The sequence below is a fragment of the Mastigoproctus giganteus genome, chromosome 7, assembly GCF_048544385.1.
Source record: "Mastigoproctus giganteus isolate SK-2022 chromosome 7, ASM4854438v1, whole genome shotgun sequence".
Taxonomy (NCBI): domain Eukaryota; kingdom Metazoa; phylum Arthropoda; class Arachnida; order Uropygi; family Thelyphonidae; genus Mastigoproctus; species Mastigoproctus giganteus.
The window spans coordinates 23,759,023-23,783,282 of NC_143581.1; the positions used below are offsets into that span (position 1 = coordinate 23,759,023).

The 24,260-nt window shown below is 32.5% G+C and overlaps 1 protein-coding gene across 1 annotated transcript; it reads right to left on the minus strand.

The window, feature by feature from the left end:
* Positions 1-395: 395 nt before the first annotated feature.
* On the minus strand, positions 396-24,260 carry LOC150082651 (cytochrome b-245 light chain-like). The gene is made up of 6 exons (XM_090378727.1): positions 24,043-24,260; positions 19,990-20,059; positions 17,425-17,490; positions 15,693-15,773; positions 7,672-7,753; positions 396-607 (listed from the first exon to the last, which is right to left on the minus strand). The coding sequence occupies exons 1-6, from the start codon at positions 24,113-24,115 to the stop codon at positions 476-478; spliced, it is 504 nt and encodes a 167-aa protein (XP_090234853.1). The 5' UTR covers positions 24,116-24,260; the 3' UTR covers positions 396-475.

Here is a 24,260-nt window from a genome sequence, read left to right on the forward strand (position 1 = left end):
CTTCACAGTGAGTTTTCTCTGTGACAGAATAGTGGTGATACCATTATTCTGTCACAGAGGAAAATCATTTGGAGAATTCTGGATTTGAATCCCAATGGACACTGGAGATTAAAAGTCTTCTGCAATCAATTAGCAGATCTTGCTAATTGATTGCAGAAGAGATTAGGGTTTCCTAATCTCTTCTGCAATCAATGGAGAAAGAGTAGGGTTTCCTACAAGTTATACCAGGTTTCTTTGGTATATAGAACAATATGACTGTATATGTTAATAATTTTTTTTTTTTATTTACATCTGATAATAATGTGTGAAGTGCTTCCTACTTCAGAGCTAATTTTTATATAACACTTCAGAGACAGTTAAGTTTTATATAATACATCAAAAATGGCACACTACAATCTATACACTCTCATTCAATAGCAAAATAATAAGTGATACAAAAGCTATTACAGATAACAAAAATGACCGCAGCAACAATTTAGCAAACAGTTTCACGCAAAACAGGAAATACTGTTTCATTATGGCTCTTCTCTAATACTAATGATTTAGTTTTTTGATCATCGTCACTCTGAACATTTGACATTGTCCATTCTTCACCATGGAGGGCAGCCTGCAAATGATACAAAGAAAGCATTAGGATAAAAATTATACATCACAACATCACTATATGATAAAAATTATTTCAACTACATTTATATACACATCCAAATATTTTACAAGTAGCCTCATAGCAATACACAAATTAGGTTTGTCACTTAGCACATCGACCTCATACTCTGGAAGTGCTTCACCATCAAGCAACTCTAAATAAAAAGAAATGTTCCAATGGAGGAGTATATTACTATTTAAAGTGTATGCCATTACCCATACCTGGGTTTAAACTCATTTTGGAGTTTCATTGATGAGTAAGTAAGCACTGTGAAGACCTGAACAAGCCAGTTACAAGATATATTCACAATATGTGGGATGCGAGATGGTGCATTAGTAAAATATACTTGTGTAAATTTCAGGGAAAATCTGTCATACTATGAGAGTTATAAAACATTATTGTACCAGTAAGGCATAGTCTCATTCTGTCTGTAGCAATGAGAAAACTCAGATTACTACTTACTGCAATCTTACACTGCAGAGGCATTCTATGAGCATGAGGCTTTTGCCCTAAATTTACTTAAGTTTATTTTACTTAACACACCATCTCACATCCCACATACTATATATATATCTGGCTTCTTGGTAGTTCAGGCATTCATAGTGCCTATTTATACACTAATAAGATCTTAAAATAGGTTGAAATCTAAATATGGATAATGGCATATACTTTTTAATAAATAGTAATATACTTTTTATACACTTCTCTTAGCAAATGTAATGCTTAATTATGTAGTGCAATACCAAGGAAAAGGACTGGAAAGTGCTGCCACAATATGAGATTTAGTAAGTAAGTAGCAAACATAGTTTGCTCACTGCCATGTACAGAATAAGGACATGCATTACTTGTATAATAATGTTTTATAGTTCTCAAAGCATAAGGCTTTTGGTCTAAATTTACTTGAGCTTATATTATTCAAATGTTTTCCACTTGGTGACGTCATGTAATTTTATTCTAAAATGCAAATCTTGTCTTTTGTGTCATTTATTTTATATCAGAGTAATCAGCTATTCTGTCCCCACCCACCAAACATCACAACTGATACCATATTCCATTAAACAATATTCCATTGTCACTCCGGATAGTAAGAGAAATATGTGCATTTAATTTAATGTATTTCAAGAACAATGACTTCCATCCTTTGCCATTATTCGATCTCTGTAAATTTACCTTTAATGGGATTTGTTTACTGAAATCAATGATATTTTTAGTGAGTTACCCAAAAACAGTGATTGTAATGGACTGTTTTGGATAAGCAAAGCATCGCTTCAACATGACCACAAGACACTACACCATCTATAAACCACGTGTATCTATGGTCTCCCAACACCTGTTTCACAGAATGAAAAATAGGTGTTGGGAGAGAAATCTTACACTTCTTTTGAAAAACATGTCTTCTCAACCAACATTTGAAAAGCCCTTTGGAAGAGTTCCTGCTGTCACTAAAGGAAATGAACTTAAGACTTTGTCCTCCATGACAGTAAGTAGGTTCACCACTTGTCCTTCAGAGAGGTCTGGGTTCCAGTCACAACAATGATTGGAGAATTTCTAAAGGGCTCTTCATTTGGGGCTGTAATTATGTGATCTCAGGCAGAGCGAACAGGGTTTCCCCCTGTGAATTATTATGGATTTTTCAGCCTGCACAAATGCAAATTGGCCCACGAATAATTGTACACATTGAACATCCAATGGCACAATATGGTCTCAGTGTTTTAGACTGTGATGCACCTAAAACCCAAAAACAACAATAACTTAGACCTTTCTGAAAGGGAGGTAAGTGATATGGCTATTTATCTTTCTTTGCTTATCTTTGATATAATGTAATCAATGTTCTCTCTAATTTTTTAAAATGCACAAAAAATCATGCCCTGTGAGCAATAACTTATATGTAGTCTCTATGACTGCACTCTTTTTCTAAATAAAAAATAAACAAATTGTTCACACTCAAATATATATATTTATTATTACTGCTAACTCCACTTAAGTACTGATGATAAAAATTAAGCAGAGCAGTACTGTTAGCATGAACAGGTTTTAATTCACTATGCAGCAAACGTGGTTTCACATTTGTTGCATAATGAGAACCTTGTGTGCAGACCAATTTGAGGCACGTGGAGGTGTTTGCACGTTGTGTGTGTGGCTGCAGATGTACACAGCTTAGAGGGAGAACATTGAATGCAATACAAAGCATACTATATACCATTTCTTAATGTGTTTTAAGCTTAAAGATGAACACTGCCTTGTGTTAAAAATGCAGATGTTTACTGCCATCTGTATTCACTGATATCACATCCCATACCATGTAGACAAGAATTAATAATGCATAATACATTTTGTAATTAATTAATTGTAATAATTAATAATACATTTTGTTTTTAAACATACACTGAAATTTCACAACCCTGTGAAATTTCAAGTCAACTGCAATCACAGAACATTGTGTTAACAAGTATTACGTTCAATGATGTTTTCTTAAAAAAAAAAATATATATATATATATATATATTTAGGGAGTAGCAGTATACCATTAATCTCTTGACTTTGCTTTTCTCTTTTGAATTTCTCAATTTAAAAAAATCTTGATTTTTGCAAAGCAAAATTATATAAAACATATGAAAAAAAAAAAAAGGGCTAAGGAACAAAACAGATGCAACAATTTATAAAAGAGTGACAAATATGTAGTTAAGATAGTCACCTTAAGTTAAGTTAAGATATAACTATCTTAGTTATAAGATAGTCACCCCTGTCTACCCTTTCAACCAGAATGATTATTGGAACACACTTTCATCTTGTGTTGTGGTAGAGGTTAGTTTGAATAAATTTAAGAAGGAATTAGACAAATTGTTGGAGGGGATGAACAGATCAGGTGGGCAGTTATTATTATTTTTTTTTTGCTAATAATGTATAAGTTTGCTGCTTCTTTGCTTCATCCACTACGAATATCCATAAAATTAAAATAGAAAAATAATTGAAATATGATTATTACATTGACACTTCTCCAAAGTGGACACCACTGGGTTAGACGAAAGTGTCCACTATACTACAGTCAGTCAGTGTAGCCAGTTCCAGTAATTTGGAAAAATGAAATTCACTGCAAAGAATGGCTGCTTCCTTGAGTTATTTTATTTTTTTTTATTGATTATCATTGTACATATTCCTTGAGTTTTTTATTTTATTGATAATCATTGCACATATTTGTATTTAAATTAATTAACTTTTATTAAATACAGTGGAATCCTGCTTTACGATGGGTTCACTGTACCATCAAATCACTTTACAGTGGGCTTTCCATAATAAAATACCTTTCACTATACGATATATATAGTAAGCGTGAGACATTGTGATCTCATTTGCACATTTAATTGTAATTCTATTAAACAATGCTTAAAAAATAGGAATGAAGGGAAGATTCTGAAAATTTATTTATGTTTTTTGTATGATTTCGGTAAAAGGGAAACACATTTTGCAAGTTGTGCTTACTCTCCATAAATTTGCTGTATTGAATTCTTGAATGTACAACATTGTGTAAACTGATAATATGGCCCCTAAAGAGTGTTGTAAAAAGAAAATTTCAATTAAAATTAAACAAGAAATAGTGAAAAAACATGATGATTATGCTAAAATTAGTTCATTGGTGAGTGATTATGGTTTTTCCCAGTCAACCATTTCGACCATAGTGAAACAAAAAGAAAACCTTCAAAAAGTGCTAATATATATATATACAGTAAACTCTGTACAATCCAGCAAATTTCACAAAAAAAAAGTTTTAAAATCTGGAATTATTAAGAAAGCACCAGCACTCAGTTTTCTTAAGAATCTATGCAAAAAAAAGAAAAAAAAAAAAAAGAAAAAAAAAGTGACAATCACTCTATAAGAAAATGCACAGATAATGCAATGGTCTTAATTCTTACAGCAGAACAAACTTGCCTTATCTGTAAGTTGCCATAGTTTTAAAAGTTATTCGACATTGCAATGCAGTAAACAAAATCATTTTTCAAAGTTGTAATATAGTTAAAGCTACCTCTTGAAAACAGTGCAATACCAGGGCAACTTGTTAAAAGGGAAAATTTTTCGGACATGACAATTAAGGCATATGCAGTTTAAATCCTGCTGGCTGCAAGAACAAATGAAAGGACAAGATAGTCATTAGAAATGTTTACAAATGCAAATAAGTTCAGTTGTTTGTGCTCAATATTCATTGAAATGTGCTTCTCCAAAACTGCTCAACCACACTATATATATATTTTTTTTTAATTTACCAATTTTACCAGTTTTATGAGCTGAGGCTAAATATACAGCAGACTCTCGATTTACCGGGATCGGATTAACCGGGACACTTCAAGACCCCAAATTAAAAAAAAGAAAAAAGACCAAATTTTTAGTTTGTTTTAGTGTGTTGCCTCGATTGCAGTGTTCCGTCGCACTGCAAAAGGACAAATTTTGTTTTGTTATTTATGTAAGGGATGTCGAAATTTTTTTTATAGTAGGTATTTTTTTTTGTTTAGAAATCACGAAAATGATGGGTAAATGCAAAAGAGTTGCACTTTCAGGTAAACAAAGACTTGAAATTATTCAAAAGTTTGAAAACGGTGCATCCGTTAAATCTCTAATGAACAATTATAATGTTGGTGACCAAACCATATGCCATGCTGTAAAAAATAAAGAAAAGCTATTAGATTTAAAATTGACATTGCAAAAAATAAAGGGAAGCATCGTATTAGACACACCAGTAGTACGTGGTAAGTTTTTTTATCTATCGCCATATTTTTTACGTAGGTTACTGAACATTTTTCGATACAGTAAATCCTCGACTTATGCAACTATGGATTTATGTAAATTTGTTTTCACTCAATTTTTTTTTTTTTTTTAGGATTGTAAAATTTAAAACAACAAAAAATAATAATAATAAGCAATCAATAACGACGATCACGGCATGCACAAATTGCACAAGTGAAATCGGAGTAACAAGCAAAAAAATAGGAAAAAAAGAGAAGATTCTTACAATTATTTATAATTTTTTTTTTTTTATATATGACTGAAGATTTCAGTGAAAGGGGACACACACACATTTCACCATAATAATGTAAAAACCCACAGAATTCCAGCTATCGGTATTATCGCAAATGCAATAAGATCGAGTTTACTACTGTTTATAAATAGATTGCGCTAACAGAAATGCCCAATAAAACGGAAAGTGCAAATTGTTTTTATTGTTTTTTGTTGACCTCCAGAAAGGTGTTTTAGTAAAATGTGAGCTCACATGGGGTGATAATAGTGAGTTTTTGGCTTAACCCTGTGAAGTTCTTTTTAATTTTGACCGTTATGCCGACTAAGAAAATAAGTGACAGCAGTGCTAGTAAATCTACCAACAAAAGGAATGCGATCAATTTGGATCAGAAAATTAAACTAATAAAATTGTACGAAATGGTCAAATACTAACAAGTATCACGCTGAATTCAGATTTGTCATAATAATATAGTAACAATGTGTTATTAGTCATTCCTGAGTTACGTAAAACTCGATGAAGTAAGGAAGTCCTGGAACGTACCTCTTACGTATGTCGGGGACTTCTGTATTTTTGGATTAACCAGGAAATCGATTATCCAGGATTTGTTTTTTACCATCTATCCCGGAAAATTGAGAGTCTACTGTATTATTCACTGGGCAGGCAAAATGGAGAGAAGTTATTCAAAAAAGTGAATGCACTGTGTTCAAAAAGCCAAATGTTATGACAGATTTTTAATTAAGTAACAGTATATATGAATTTAATTGAATTTATGCTAACATATTTACTATTCTCTTAGGTTGATTCAACTTAGAATTGTATAAATTCACAATATGAAAGATTTATACATTAGTTTAATATAATGGTATAATTCCTAAGTAATAGAAAACTTAATTTTTATTTATTATTTTTTTTTAAATTCAGGTTAGATAGTTACAAAGGGTAGTAGCAGACCACTGTACAAATATAGCGAATAAAACACAGCAAAAAGATTTTTGCAATACAAAACAGATTTAACTGAGTACCTTTCGTAAAGGTGCTCTGTTAAATTATATAATTCAAGTAAAGGAGGTGACACACTGAAGAACTGTGTGTAAAAAGAGGCCGTATACCAGTTTTAAAAATATGACTTGTGGAGGACATTTAGTTTTCTACATGGATTCTGCATATTTTGTTTTGAAATTTCAAAACAAAAGGAGGTAAATATCCTCTTCTTGTGTGTGTGTGTGTGTGTGTGTGTGTGTAAAACAAAAGTTGTAATTATGACTTTCATAGAAATTTGCTTGTGGTGTGTTTGGTTTATTTTGAGTGATGCAGCTACCAATGAAGAGTTACTACTTTGGTTTAGGTAGGCTACAGATGAGCTTTGCCAGATCCAAAGCATATCTCATGATCTGTCCATTAAGAGAAGCCTGGTACATATTACAGAGCCCCCTAGAGCAGCAAAAGAGCCCCCCTAGAGTGGCAAAAGAGACATATTTAAAGCACATAATCCAAATCTGTGTAATGCAATAGAATTTGGAAGAATAACATTTCACAGTGTACACTGGACATCTACACCAAATCTGGCACATTTTGTCCCCTAGAATGGCTCCAATTTTCATGGAACTTTCTTTACAGAATAAAATGCTTCATGGTTGCATGGCATGACTGTAGTTTCTTATGTGAATTCAAAGGTAGGTGGTGCAGAATAATTCCAAGTGATGTGTTTAATGGCTTGTGTTACCCTGATATAAAGAACTGGGATTTGATATTTTAGAAGAAAATAATTTGAAATGATCTCAATTTTGTTATCAAGAGAGATCAAACTCTGGAAGTGCCTGTGTAACAGGTGATTTCAGCAAATGACTTTGTGATTCTGCTTTCCAAGGAAAACACCATTAGTTTAAAATCTCAATCTAAAAGTAAATTCAAAGAAGAAAGCAAAAATTAATCAGCTTTGTTGGTATTATACATAATTTCAAAATAAAATACCAAAAAAAAAAATTTTTAAAAAGTTATGCTAAAACAACAAACTTACCACCAAATATATGATTCCTGCTAAAAAAAGGCACATTCCTCCCATAAGTGTGGGGAGCATGAAGCAACTTGGAATTCCTAAACTGTACCAGTTATAATCATTAGTTGTGCAATTTTATTGTTGTAAAATATCAAAAATTTGTAAAATGAACGAAATTTAGATTTATATCAAATAACACAAAAAAAGCGCTTAACCACATATCCTATAAATATTGATTAACCACAGAATGTACACTTAGACTGTACTCAAAATCAAGCATACTAAAAGCAAAAGGGAAATTATCAAAAAATAAAGAAATAAATACAAAATAAAATATATAGGATGTTTCTAAATTACACAAGCAAAATTATAGGACTAGATAATCTGCATACTAAAGCAAGTCAAAAATGATCATAAAAAGTGTATCCAGAAAAGCTTTTTCAAGTTACAGCCAATTTTTGTGTTTGGAATTATGGATGAAAATATTTTTAGAAGGTGCTCTCTGAAGGACAACATGGAAGAGCAAATTTAATTGGCTCTCTTTAATACAAATTTTTAAATACCCTTTTGCCATGTTCAGCAATCACAGAAGCTTGAAGTGGCAGAGAGAACTTGGCAATACAAACTGCATCAATGTGACACCGACTGACATATATGTTCAAAGACTCTAGGCATGTTCTGAATTGAATTACAGACATTCCAAATGTGGGGGACAAGTTCTTCCTCACATTCTTCAGGTGTTTTGTACACAGGATCTTGAGTTGTCTGCATAAAAACAATTTAGCAAATTCAAGTCAAGGCCCCATGCAATCAAAATAGAATCACCATTTCTAATCTGTGTCTCCTGGTGTTATGTCAGATGGCTACATACCATCATGCTGGAACCACATATTCCAGGCAGATACTGAGAGGAACACCTTCCAGTAATTTGTGTGTAGGGCTTTACAGTGATTTTGAAAGAATTTTTGTCCATAATTTTTCAAACACATAAAAAGCACCAAGAAAAGAAGTATTTCAGGACACGTGTTAATATAAATTTTTTTACTTGTTTTCATAGGCAGAACGATCCCTATAATTTTTTCAGTATAACTTAGAAACACCCTGTATAAAATCAGTTAACTGATATACACTGAGATAGCAGTGCAACCGTCTGCTTACATAGCACATGGTTGTGCTATGTAAGCATAGATGTGCAAGGTGCTTGAGAGAATCCACAAATATGACAAGGTCTGACCCTAAATCACCATTCAGATAATCAATGGTACTGGATCTAGGTATCGAATGGCCCATTTCATGATGTTTCACATGTTAAATTGGCCTGGGATTGAGTGAACCTTGGCAGTGGGAAGATGGAGAATTTACCGGAATGCTTGTTGAATCAGTCCAACACAATTACAGCCCTATTACATAAAATGTTGTCTTAGTGAAAGATATGCCTTGGTGGACTGGGGAGACAGTCATCATAAATGGGTATGCTGTTGTTGTTGTTGTTATTTGGTTTTTAGAAGCATTAGCAACTAAGGCCATATTGCTCCGGGGATATGCGGTGGTCATTCCCTGATCTTTCTGCATCCTCCGTATTTGGTGTATTTGGTGGTCACGGGCTCGAACTCCGGTCTAATCAAGAAGCGTGTGCTACGCACTGCTGCTCCTGCCCACCTGGCTACGGAGGCGCCAACAAATGGGTATGCATGATCAGAAATGAACCTGTACAAGTCTATAGCAATTAGCATTAGCAAAGGCACATGATGCAAGAAAGCAAGCTTACATAGCATCAGCCAAAAAAACCCCCACAAATCTTTTAATTTTACCCATCCACTCTCTCCAAATGTTTGTCTAGTTCTGCCTTGAATCTATTTAAGCTATCAATTTCTACAATGACAGATGTAAGTTTGCTGCAATCAACCACACGCTGGCTAAAGGCAAAGTACAGTTTTAGTACCTAAAACTGTCTTTCCTCAATTTGAATTTATGCCCTCTCGGGTGATTATTCTGAGCAAGAGGAAGAATCCCATCAGCACTGAGTATGCTCAAACCATTCAAGGCTTTATACGTCTCAATCAGATCACCTCGAAGGTGCCTAAATGTGGTGGTGATTGCTAGGTATCAGGAAGTCAAGAGTTTCCCATCCAAATATGCTCCAGACCATTATGCTATCCCTGAAAGTCTGGGTAAGCCCCACAATTTGGGCCCTGGGGTTCAAAAGCCCCAGGTTGAGTATGCCACACCACATTCATCCATCTGAGTGTAGTTGAAAATGCAATTCATCAGACTGCATAACCTGTTTCCAGTCCAATGGCTCTGTTGTTTTGCCCATTGTAGGTGCATCTGTTTGTGATGGACTGCCAGTAAAGGCACTTGGGTGGACCACTGGCTCCAACAGCCCAACTGTGTTATATCCAATGGATGGTTCATGTTGAAATAGATCATGTCATCTCTGTGCTCTACTGCATATTCAGTTTCTCCACTGCAGCATATTTGTTCTGCTGGATATGTTGGATCTCCCTCTAACCCCTATGGTCAACAACACATGGCTACCCTGCATGGGACCTCCGGCTGATAGTTCTTCCACAGAGGATCCACTCCTGATACACAGAAGTCACTTTACCAGTACATTCTTCAGTGCTGAATGCAGGGGCAGCTCATTGGTAGGCACTGTGGAACTGCAGCACCCCCAGCTTTTTAAATCTAAATATAAACTCAACGGAATTATATGAAATTTTGTGAAGAGCAATGTAATGCAATGAATATTTTTATTAACTGGTCCCGCATATAGTATACACATCCTTTATTTCCAATAATCATTTCAATACTAAATGAATAAAAACACTAAATCGTTTTCAACTTTAAAGTTTAACCATAGGCAGAACTGTGCGCTAGCAGTTCCACATTTTGGACCCAGTGGTTCAGTCAATGCCTAGTTGGCAGGTTGCCAATACACCTTTTCCAGAGGTGACAAAATGAATCAAAGGAACTGTGAAGCAAGCCATGCCAATTTGAACAACGCACCAAACCTGAATGAAAAAGTTGTTAATCTATTTTCATCAAATAAAAACTGAAGAATGGATTTTATTTTTAAATAAAATTACAAGATTACCCAAGTCTATTAATGGTAAGTGTCCAGTTAATGTTTTGTAGTAGTTTTAACTTGCTTATTATTATTACTATCTATGTCTACATGTCCTATAACCAAGGCAATTTAATGTAACTTTAAGAAGCAGCACCCCCATACATCCGAGTCACGAGCCGCCACTGGCAGAATGCTTGTGTGTGTGTGTGTGTGTGTGTGTGTGTGTGTGTGTGTGTGTGTGTGTGTGTGTGTGTGTGTGTGTGTGTGTGTGTGTGTGTGTGTGTGTGTTCCCAGTGCAAAGGTATCTCAGTAAAAATGGAACAAGAAATATTGGTAAAAATATTTTCATTATCTGAAAATATCTATATTATATTATATATGTAATTTTCTTAGAAAAATGCAACACTGCAATGGCATATCTAGGAGTATTTAAAGTTTAAGTTTTCCAAAACAGAAAAGTAATGCTAATAAAGCATCTGCTTTAGATTCAGTTATTAGAATTAATAAGTAGCCACAATCACAACAGTATTGGGTAATCTAGCAACAATTAATGCAATTGTGAGATGCTAAAAGAGTGTACAAGTATACAAAAGGTTACCAAATTTGAGTAGCTCAGAGCATCAAATAGTCTGTAAGTCCTTACATATGTCCACTTATACATGCATTAATGATCTGAATAGAGTACCTTAAACTGCAATATACAATATTCACAGAAAAGAATATGACCTTCAAAGGGTCTGCATTTTTAATTATTGCTAGCATTCTGCCAGCATGAGAATTGTTTAACCTACAGTACAGTACAGTACTTGTAACTGTTTTCGGCATAAACACACAAGTGCAATTCTTGTTTCCTACTAAATATTGAAATTATAAATGAAGGTCTACTTTGGAGTATGCAAATTTCCCATTAGAGAATAAGGCTGTTATAGAAAGTTAATTAATTGGCCTATTTTTGTTCCACTAGTCCAGCAGTTTTATAACAATTCACACAAGTAATTAATGCTAAGATGTATGTGTCTCTTTGCAACCCTTGTCCAAGCTGACTAACTTTGCCACAGTGTGGATGAAAAAAAAAAAAAATACACAATCTACAAATGATAAATGGCAAAACTACAAGAGCATCATGTCAAGACTGACTGCAGCTAATTACATAAAACCAAGATGTACAGGAAACTCTGTATAATTCAATCTACACATATCTACAATCATATGTCTTTAACAGTCCATGCACATAACAATGACTTTTCTCTGCTTAGTGCTTTACTTATTCAGTAAACTTTGCAACTTAGTACAAACCTCTCTTGTAAATTACAGCTATGTGGCTAATTGTACAGTACTTGCATGGGTTAGTGGCCAGCTTGATGTCACTTCAAAACAGCTGAGAGAGAGAGAGAAGAAATAGAAATTGTCCAGCAGGAATATAGCTGGAAAAAAGTAAGCTTGATTAAACAATTAATCCCTTCCATAAATAGCAATTTACTGATGTGCATAATAAGTATATTTAATTCCACATAACCAATGGAAAATGTGACAACTGTAATCTCGCTCTCTCTCTTGCTCTCCCCCTTCCAATTGTACAAAAAACTGATGTAAACTGGTCAGCAGCATACAAAAGTGCTGTATGACCAGTCAGGTACTGTAAAAGGTTTGCTATCCAACAGCTTGCAGATTAGAGCATTCTAGTTTTCTCATCAACTTGAGACAAAGCAATGGACAATAATAGGAAAACTAAAATTTTTAATATGTACTGATTAAATCATATTGTAACCAACAAAATATTATGTATAATACAATTGATATAACACAAATTTAATTTTATTTTATTAAAATAAAAGTAATTATTATACAGTACTCTCATATTAATTCAAACTAAATGTTTACTCTCTTGATTAATAATGCTAGTACACATGGATGTAGAAAGTGTAGCCATAATCCCAGCACAAGCTACAGACGTTCTTTGCAGCATCTTCCTGATGACTGCAATGAGTTGCACTTTTTCTAATATGGACTATGAAGAAAACTACTTTAATTGGTGAACCCTGTTCTAAATTTAAATATGCTGGTTACTAGAGCTTTCTAGTTATCTGAGTGCCAGATAACAACACTATTGCTGTAACTTACCTGGCAAAGGTGTTTTGCACTAAGTTACAATGTTTACTGAATAAGCAATAGCATAAGAGTGAGAATTGTCACCCATATTTTGCATGGATAACAAAGGCAAATAATATTCCAAGATATGGATATTTGTATGATACACACATACCTATAAACAACATCATGCTTGTTTTAACTTACAGTTCATCAGAATGGCTAGTTATGACAGAAAAAAATCAAACTTGGTGTTATTATGCAAGAGTAATCAAATTTCTACACAAAACATTATTAAAAATGAAATTCCAAGTGAACTGATAAATGCTGCATATATCTCATTGTAAACTATTCCTTAAGAATAGTTAATTTTTTTTTATCCTCCAATGCAAGGGTATTTTTTCTCTAAAACACATCCATTGAAATTATCTCTAATATTGGATACATACGTGAAGTAAAATAAAGAAAGATTTATGATACATTAATTGCATCTGGAAATTGTGTGTTTTGCATCATTAGTCAGAGAGTGTATTTTGGCTTCAATGGTGCAATTGAGTATCACAAATCCAGCAATCTTGGGACAATCCTTTCTGGATCTTGGAATTTTCCATGTTTCAGGTAACCAAAAAAAAAAAAAAAAAAAAAAAAAAACAAACCTGCATTTCTATACTACAATTTATTTCACATGATACTGTACAAGTGTAGCCTTTTTTCACAAGAAAGATGATGTAAAGTATGTGGAAAAATACAGTAAATATTGAACAGTACAGTAAACATACAGATAGATATATATTAAAAATAAAATTTTCCCTATTCAAAAATAATCCATAATTTTTAGGTGCTGATCAAATCTGTTATTGATTTTGCTCTACTCTGAAGGTTTTTTGCGTAACATGGTAAAGAAAAACATGTACTATCTCAAACAAAATATATATGCATTTCAAACATTCAGTAGACACCTTCAGCACAGAGTATTACAAGCAAATGGTAAATCAGTATTTCAGTCATTTCATTAAATCAATACTTTTTTAGTGGTTTGATGCAGTTTTTTTTTTTTTTTTGTGCATGGATAAATTTGTAAATTTTGAAACTTTATGCTCATCACATGGATCCCTTTTCATCAACAACAGTCTGCCATCCTTTCATTTTATCCTTCACTCACTGCACCTTTACCATTCTTTAGAAAATATTCAAGATAGCTGTAAATAAAATGAACTTGTGCACTTACTGTTGCCTAGCCACCTGAAGGTAGTAAACATGTTATCAACAGTCATCTCAGAGCCCTTTGATTTATAAATGCATAAAAGGTTTTTAACAACACCTTAATGCTAACCAACTTACAGACACAGAAGTTGTGAAATTATCATCTTACATCAGCTCACTGATTTGTGATTTGTCAAAAACACCAGCAAGAAGTTTAACACCTTTTATCTCAGAAAATCTTGAAATGATGTACTGAAAATAGCCACCCTCTTTATGTATGGCCTTACAAACTATTTCATTAGTCCCAGTTTTTTAATATAGTAGTGGCAAAAGCACTTTGCCTGGACAGACAAGCGGCTCATTGATGACATTTTTGGTTCCAAGTGTGAAATTAGTTCTTTTTTCACCATGTCTTTCTAATTAAATGATCAGCTTTAGCCTTGCTATTCAATTCACATAGAAAGCAGGGAATTTTGGATCCAATATGTATAGTTAGCATCTTCAAACCATCACAAACAATCTACTCACGATGCAATATTTCAACTTTTCTAATAAGAATTTCAGATTGTCACATTTTCTTTAAATGGAATTGAATGTAAAGTGTATGTAACATAAGTTCTTTTAAGATCATTGAGCTGTCACTGAAAAATCACCATTCTGATAGATCATAATTAGAACCTTCCAGGAATTACAATGGGAACTAATTCTTTTTTCCTTTACCCATAACAAATGAAATACCAGGTGCCAACCAATTCTTTCTACCCAACCTGGTGCCTAAGAGTTGTGCTGAATTATTTGGTAGCTTCAATTCCCAAAGGAACTGACACATTGTCACGAGAGGCAGTGATGAACAGTTGATAGGAGATTTAGATATTGTACTAGGCTTTGTTCTTGAAGCTGTACTCTATAACACTGCACATCAAAAAGTACAATCTGAAGTGTGGTCACTGAGTTCACACCATAAGTACACCAAATGCAAAGCACAGAGGGCAGACATAATGTGGCATCCATGATTTGTCTTAGTCACATTCTAATACCAAAATAAACATGATATGCTTTCTTGTAAAAGTCAGCAATTCTTCATCTCTGATTTCATTTTGTAAAATTTCTGCATATGCAGCAGTAGGAATTAGAACTGTTGGCATACTAATAATGCAACATTATCTGAAAAAATATTACATTATTAACTGGCCCCATTCATGAAATAAGAGAATGAGATCTTTGGAATCTTAAAAATAATTAAGAACACAACATATGATAATAAATTAACATTTAAAACACCTACAAAACACTTCTTTTGTTACTAGATAATACAACATACAATACATGATATATTCTATTTGTGAATTGTGGGCACTATGGCAAATGCTGTAATAATAACTTTGACTCTAAAATGATAATATTTTTGTCAATTCCACAAGAAAGGAAGCAAAACTGTGCTCATAGTTTTCAGTCAGCAAAAATCATATATACTAGTGTAATCATACAGAAGTGGGCAAAGGGTTAATAATTAATGGAATCTAAAAATTGCATAATATAACAATTATTTTACAACAATTAGTAGTTTTTGTTAAAAACCTTATTTAGTTTAAATTTTAACATAACAAATAATACTATATGGTATCTGCAAGAAAAAAAAAAGAAAGCATTACAGAAAAATATTAGTATTAAAATTTCTTACCACAAGTATAAGCCAAATCGTACATAATAATTTTTAGCAACCGGTCCCATTCTTGAAGCAAGAGCTTGACATCTTTGGAACCTTAAATAAGAATTTAAGTAACAGATGCAATAAATTTCATTTTCTACATGAAACACAAAACTACTAGGAAAAAAAAACAAACAACTTCATAAAACTGCAGAAACATAACATGACAAATTAAGTTGAATAAAATAAATATGATAACAATATATTTATAAACGAGGCTTTTATTTATTTAAAAATGTGCAGAATTTTAGACCCAGTATGTTCATCCTTTATGGGTTGACAAAAAAAAAAAAAAAAAAAAAAGATGGCACCTGCAAAAATTTTCCTTTAGTAGTTAAATAATATATTCAAAATATTCATGACCACTTAATATGGCACTTTTAAATTCATTTTCATGTTGCTCATAAGGAGTTAAAAATCACACTCAAAAGGAAGACTCCAAATTTTATTTTTTATTTCTAAAAAGTTTTTTTTTTACAATTTGGTCTGTTCTATATCAGTGCTAGACATTTTACTAATGGACAGCAGTACTAATTTTTCATTAAATGTATTTTTAATGAAAAATTTTGATTAAAAAAAACCTTATAAACATAAAATTATCATTCTTTTCAATTTTGAAGTTTACAAAATTATTAAATGCACAAAAGTTTTTATACATGCACTTATATTAACAGTTTATCAAATTAATTAATTAATTAATTAATCAAAAAACAAGAAATTTTTATATAAATAATAATCAAAACATATATATATATATAATAACAATTGAAACTAAAACCATTTATATAAATGATAATCAAGACAGAACCCAATTTTATATAATTAAATATAAAATGAAGAGTGCCTAATTTCCATAGCAGTGGCAGAAAGCATCCAACTAAAAATCCATTTGTTTACATTACACTGAAACTGAAAAGAGCAGCAAAAAGTGAAAGCAAAAATAGTAATATTAAAGGTGGTATCAGATACTTTGTGGTATCAAGGTGGTATCTGATACATCATATCAGATACTTTTCATATATAAGTCCTATAAGACTGTGTAAGAGCTATTAACTTGGACTTGAACTGAAATTAATGTGAAATATATATTTCACTGAAGGATATATCAGACTAGATGCCATTGCTTGTGTGTTAAAGGCCTTTTCACTCAGGATTATAATCAGCTCATCTCAGAAAGAGATGCCTAATTTTTCACTGTGAGTTAGATATCAGGTTTCTCATCCTAAAAAAACAATGAAAATTGGCCAGTAAATACATATCCCCAGACACAGTATGCATTTACCACTGCAGAAACAGTCTATCATAGTCAGGGAAAGGTCATTTAATCCACTAATCCTGCTACTACCTGGATGACAGTCTTTTTGAATTGTACGAGACACAATTTCAAATATATATTGATATATTTGCTTGAGGTTTATTTCTTTTCCACCACTTGCAGTAGTTGCAATTTTGATTATTACAACTTTGAAACTGAAAAGTTTCAAAGATATAATTGAAAGTGCACATTCAATCAATCAATCTTGTTATAATTTTCCATGAATTTGCCATCAAATCACATGTTTGGGTCCCTGACTCCTCAAGCATCCTCCTACAATGGTGAACAGAGTAGCACACTAAATGCTAATTCATGGCAATATGGAAGTTTTGCCATTGCTTCAATGTTATTGTTATTATATAAAGCTAAAAAATATTAAAAACTGCATACCTGTTATAACCAAATCTTTTATGACCACACAGGCACTCCAAAATCAGTACAGCAATACCAACAAGACTGCAAAATCATTAAGGAGATACAAAAATATGTACAATGCTTCTGTGGACAGTAAGAAAGACAATTTTAATCAGCAATTTAAATCAGTTAATCATATTAATTTAATTTTGCTGTAATACAGTTAAAGTTGAATTAAACACAAATATTCACCAGACTATGTTAAAATTAAATTATATATAGGGTGTTAAGCAAAGTCCATATCCAAAGGGAAATATCAGAAATTCATGATACTACAGGTCGAAAAAAAAAAAGGCTTCTGAATTGTATGATAAACTATATAAGCTTTTGGTCTATGTGAGCAACCAAATTCAGGACCACACTAGATCCAAGGGCTGGGATATGGAAAGGCATCGTCAAAGGTCAAACCTGCATTATCCTGGTTGTTACAGAGTAGCATACCTAAATGCTAATGCTATCAACAAATGGCAAAATAGCAGAGCAACACATATACAGTAGCCATAAACAGAGAATAACGTTTAACCCTTGAGGAGGGGGGCATGTTGAGCATAGTCTCAACAAACAGAAAAAAAATGAGAAAAATTTTAGTATTTCCCAAGTAGAATCACAGTAAACTCCATTCCCAGATAAGAGTCCATGATGATAATGCACTGTGTCAGTGTCATTAGGTTTGCACTGTGCATGAGTGGTTTGAGGAACTCAGTGAAAACATCACCCATCTTGTTTGGCTTCCAAATTCACCTGACCTCAATCCAATTGAACACCTGTGAGATGTTTTGGAATGAGAAATGAGGCATGTGGACATGCAACCATCATCTATTTCAACACTGTGGAAAGCCTTACAGACAGTGTGTCTGCAGGTCCCTATACGTATCTTCAGACTTCTGGTGGAGTCAATACTTACACAAATAGCAGCTGTTATCGATGTGAATGGTGGCCCAACATGGTATTAGGAAGGTGGTCTTAATTCAGTGATCACTGAATGCATACACATATAATATAATATAATATAATATAATATAATATAATATAATATATACAAATATATATATATATTTTTTTGCTATTTATTACTCAAAATCCATTCACTTGGAAGTAATATAATTTTACATGACTATCAGAAGGGTAAAATGAAGTCCACAGACCACTGAGTTACATATTCAATCCAAAATTATATATAGTTCCATTCAATAATACTATATGGGCAAAAAATAGTTCCATTTGATCACTACTGTTGTTGATTTCATAATCAACTAATTTGCATATAATTGATTACGGAAATGCCATACTCAATTATTGTTGTAGATTTCATAATAGATTAATTTGCACATAATCAATTATTTCTATTATTGAAATTGATTATTAATCATTCAATTATGCTCACCACTAGTTATCCCTATGACTTTACAAATCCCAAGCACTAGGTGGCCACAGCACCTAAGAACTCCTATCTTGCACCATAAGTTTTTTTTTAGAAATCAAAATGTATTCTACTAACTCAGTGGTTTTCAACCTTTTTTTGATAACGGCACCCCTAAGTAATTTATTTTATTTTGCGGCACCCTTACCCTTACTCAGGAAAATTACATTTCATGATACAAATTATATATATACAGTATATAATAATTTCATTCTTTATATAGAGGTAATAAGTAAACATCAATTATAGATCACTACAAAATTAAAAAGATACTGTATACCTTTTTATAAGGAAATAAATATATAAATTTAAAAAAAGATAAGTTTAAGTAACTTAAACCCAAATTATGTGGCACCCCTGGAATGTTGTTGCGGCATCCTAAGTTGCCGTGGCATCCCGGTTGAAAACCACCGTATTAACTGGTTGCTTTGCAAATTATCCTAACCTATCTTAACATATGTAATGAACTCATCATATACGGTGTGGTTAGAAAATATTAAATGGGGATAAATGCATTCATTCATTAATTAAACAACATTATTTTGAATGATGATATAGCAATCCATTTTAAATATACATGAAGTTGAAATATTTTTATAATTTTTTTGGAATAAAACACTTTCATGCGTTTTGAAAATTTACAGGGTGCATTGAAACTAACTGGCTGAATAAATGGGATATAACTACTAGCCCTTTTAAGTTAGTTACTTTTGTTAAGTGTAAGAAGTAATTTCTGCATCAGAAATGTTGTGCAGAAAAGTGCTTTACCTTTCCCAGAATCCACTCCTCTAGCAGTTTGTATAAAGAAAATGGACAAAAAAAATGTTTGTTAATATGAATTATTTTCAGTACAGCCTGAAACCGAGCTTTGCCTAAAAAATAGTGAGCTCTAGACATACTAACAAATGAACAGTGGTGGAATCCCTTACTACTCAATTAATTCTGAAGGGGGGCTACTTTAGGGGTGGTAAAATGAATTTACAGTACATGACACTTTTTTGCTTTGCTTTTTGATATAATCTAAGTACTTTATGATTATATCTCACACATACTGGCACAAATAAAACTAAAATATTCATCATAACACTAAAATATTCCTCAGTTATGGCCAAAAAGGATACATAGCATAAAGAGCAATAGGCCATTTGCGAAATATACCACATAAACCCACTCCAGATCCAATTATCAAAACTGAAAAAGAAAAACGATAATATATACAGTTACTAAAATATCAACTAAAACAGATCCTAGCAACCGTTTTTCCTATTTAATGAGTACAAAATTTGACAAATTGTTATTGAAATCACGAGAAAATTAACATTAGCTTTCAGCTGGCAAAGGATCCTGGAAGCTGATGTTACTGTTATGCTGGTGGCAACAAAGTTAAATAAGTAGTAACCAATTACAACCAAGTAGTAACAGATAAACCTGGTAAAATTCAAATAGCATAACAGATCATTAGCAATGGAAATTGGTGAAATAACGAACACTTAAACCTGCATGGAGTGTAATCTGCCTTTAATTTCTTAAAGAATTACAGATTATTTTTAGCTACTTCCTGTACCACTTCTTCAGTGAACTGCTTAACAGGAGTTACTGAAGAAATGGTACAGGAAGTGGTATTAATTCTCAAAGGGGGCTACTTCAGGGGTGGTAAAATGAATTTACAGTGACACTTTTGCAATCCAGGTACTTTCTGATCATACTTCATACACATTCACACAAACAAAGCACTACATCATAACACTAAAATATTCCTCAATTATGATCTGTTCAGGAGTTCACAGAAGATGTGGTACATGAAGTACAAACATTTGAGAATAATCTGCAATTGTTTTAAGAAATTAAAGGCAGATTACACTCCATGCAGGTTTAAGTGTTCGTTATTTCACCAATTTCCAGTTATACCTGTGCACCATGCTGCTAAATTTAAAATTATTAGGGTACCACTGATTAGAGATTTTAATATTAATTATCTACTAGCATAAATGGCAAATTTTTACATATGACTTGTTTTCTATGCTTATATCAGGAATAGATTATTAATTTATTTTTGGCTAGTAGTTCAGTCACTACAGTACCAATGACTGCTGAAGAGCAATAATATCTACTGCCCAGAAAAAATTATCAAATTGGGTGTTCAGCAAGTCTTCCTGCTACAACGTAATGTCATGTGCAATGAAATTGGTTCACTCTTTTCTCATATATAAATATTTGAGGTATTGGTATTTATTAAATTTTTTTGCCATTTGTGATGAACTAAAGACCATTTGGTCTTGATATTTGTAGTATTAGATACTATTATTTGTGTTAAAAATCACCTAGGAAGAACTGTTCAATCTCTCCAAATGTGAAATTCTCTGGGTAGTGCAGAAAAGCTGCTAGAACAGTTCATGGAGGCTCTGTAAATGATATACAGATTCTTTGTCAGCAAGGACAAAAAAGTGATTAATCCAACGTATAAAGCAATAGTTTAGGCCACATCTATAATACTGCATACAGGTTTGGAAACCTAATTTTAGGAAAGGGTGCAGACAGATGGCAATAAAATTAGTTGGGGCAAAAAAGAATATTCTTACCAACAAAGCTAGGGTTCTGTAAATTACAGCATCTGGAAACTAAGCGTCTCCATGTTGATTTAATTAAAGCATTTAAGGCTTTAAAAGGGTTAAATAAGCTAAATGTTGACAGAATCTGCATTCTTTTGCAGATGACACACAGACACAAAGAGTATAAATTCAAAGAAAAAGGATTACAAAGAGATGTGTAGAAATTTGCTTTAAGCTAGAGTAACTATTGGAATAAGCTTTCACCTAGTGTTATGGAAGTGGGTAGTTTGAATAAATTTAAAGATCAAACAAAATTATTAGAACGAATGGGCAAATGAAATAAGTAATTTTTTTTTTTTTTTTTTGGCTGATACTTTGTGCCTTGCAACATTTTGCCAATATTAATGTCCTTTAGTGGTAATTGAGGAATCTACTGATCAGAGCTCTGTTGAAAATATCTTTGTCATTTCTCTTGTACTTTTCAGTTGTGTTGCACTATTATTAACCACTTTTAATAATACCAGGTTAATGGCACAGCATATTTGCATGAATTTTTGAAGTACTGTTTTATGCATGCACTTATTTATTTTTCTTGTTACTAAAATACAACATATGAGTAACAGTTACCTGAGAGAGAGTTTCTAGAATTATATCCCATTTCAGGATACAGTGATATAAAAAATACGTATCTGAGAGATTGAATATAAATAAATATCAGTTTATTGGCTGCTTGTCCAAAGATGATACATTGTCAAGGAAGAGAGAGTGTTCACATGGCCAGAGAGGCTTTAATTGAAATGAATATTAAAAAGAATAAATAAAAATACATTAAAAACAGCATTCCAAAATTAAATTACAAAATTTTACTGTCAGCACATTACATATACATATTGTTGTATGTATATGCATTCACCCACACATGGATGAATCCTAATATAAATTTAGATATCATAAAGATAATAGGCAGCAATTAAAACTGAAATTATTTATTTTTGGGCCTGTACAGGTTATTCTTGAAGAATTTTGGCAACAAAACTAAAATAATATACTTTATCAGTTACACATACTTGTAACTGCTAATTTTATTAGCATTTACATATTAGTATTTACTATTAGCAAGTTTCATGGTTGGATATAGGTAAACTGTATCCAGTATTTTGATTGTTATGTAATGAATATAGAGAATATTTAGACCTAGTATTTTATTAAGGGACTTTGATGCCATTTTTAAACAAAATATATGGAAGTGTAAGAATTAAAGTATACATTTTAACAAAGGTGTTCAGATAATTATGAGCTAATTTTCAGATAATTTGGAAATAGTAATATATTTAAGGTTGGTATATATTTATGATCTTAACCAGGTAAATAAGTCACCAGCTTCGACATGCACCAATTTCAGAATGTGAAATTCAGAAGATTCACATAGTGTGTCCAAGTAACCTGCTCTTGACAGCAATGAATGATTAAAAACAGTGTTTATTGGATTTTTTTTTTATATTATGCCAGCTTTCATTCACATTTGTTTAAGAATAAAACCATGGTTTTGAGAATAGCAAGATGGATGTCTTCACACTCATTTTTGGGTTATATAAATCAGGTTCAAATAGCTAGGTATCAAGGAATTGATCTGAGTTGCAAATTTTTAATTAGCATCCAATGTACCTGGGCATTCCAGCATAAGTACCAACTCTGACTATAATATTTAAACCAGCAGGTTCAAGTCAAGACTCCCAGATAGCTATTTCAAAGATGTGATGAAATCTGAAACATGATTAGAAAGCTATACGTGTGTATGATCTGATTCTTCTGACCATGCTGGAGTATAAACAGAACTCGTTTTTTTTAATTGCTTTAACAATGTGTATTCATATTTTTATTATTATTATTGGCCATATGGTGCAAGGAAGACTGAGGCTTGTGCTCCACCAGCCAAAAAAAATTCCCCAGTTACCCTGAGAGAGAGAAAGGAATCACCAAAAAAGGGAAGAATGATGATATCCAGCTCATTTTTTATGCATATCACAGTCCATCCGTGGTGATTGAAGATGGATACATCCAGTTCTTACCAGATTTCCCATCTCTTCACAGTCTTACAAGTAGAGTATTTAATTTATTTATATAGGTGGTGTTCTTATGTTATTTCCTTTTACCTCTCACGCAATAATTTCAGTAGTTTTGTCATATTAATCTTATGTTGTTTGTAATTTTAATATATACTGTATAAATAATCATCGTAATTAATTTCGGCCGACTACAGAGAACGGTACACACTCCAAAATGGCGAGAAGCGGGGAGAAAGCAGTGATTGCCAGGTTGTGATTTTGACATTTTCAATAAAAACAACTAATATTTCATAGATTACCGTCGCTTATTCATTCCCATAATAACTCTAATTATATGCCTGGCGATATTTTATCGCCACCCTTTGAAACCGGGGTAATATGGCCCAACTCAGAAAACTATTACATTCCTGATACAGTATAACAATCGAGGTATTGTGTACTGCTACCTAATTTTTTTTAAAGGCGTAGACATGCTATTTCAAAATATCATGCAACTTATTGTCAGCTCATTTTGCCTAGAAAAAATACAAATTTCAAAAACTGTAGATGAGTGACTAACTATATGAACTTGCTACAGCCTGCTCACTGGCCCACGTGCTCCAAGTCATCACTTTCATTTTCTGTACCATCATCTGATTTCAAGAATTCGTTAAACCCAAACATTTATTTTTCTAATATGGTATTTAAACACTAATTTAGAAATCTCAACAAAAGGCAAGTATCTCAGGCAGATCTGGCATTAACTGCAACTGTAAAAAGGTGGCAAGAAAACTTAAC

What these genes read in the sequence shown, in the direction of transcription:
- LOC150082651 (XM_090378727.1), bottom strand. Translation starts at nt 24,115, where the DNA reads ATGATGGTACAGAAAATGAAAGTGATGACTTGGAGCACGTGGGCCAGT. An exon ending in CCTATTGCTCTTTATGCTAT is followed by an intron (nt 17,491 to 19,989) that starts GTATCCTTTTTG and finishes ATGATTTTGCAG; the next exon opens with TCTTGTTGGTATTGCTGTAC. An exon ending in CAGGAATCATATATTTGGTG is followed by an intron (nt 608 to 7,671) that starts GTAAGTTTGTTG and finishes TATCATTTGCAG; the next exon opens with GCTGCCCTCCATGGTGAAGA.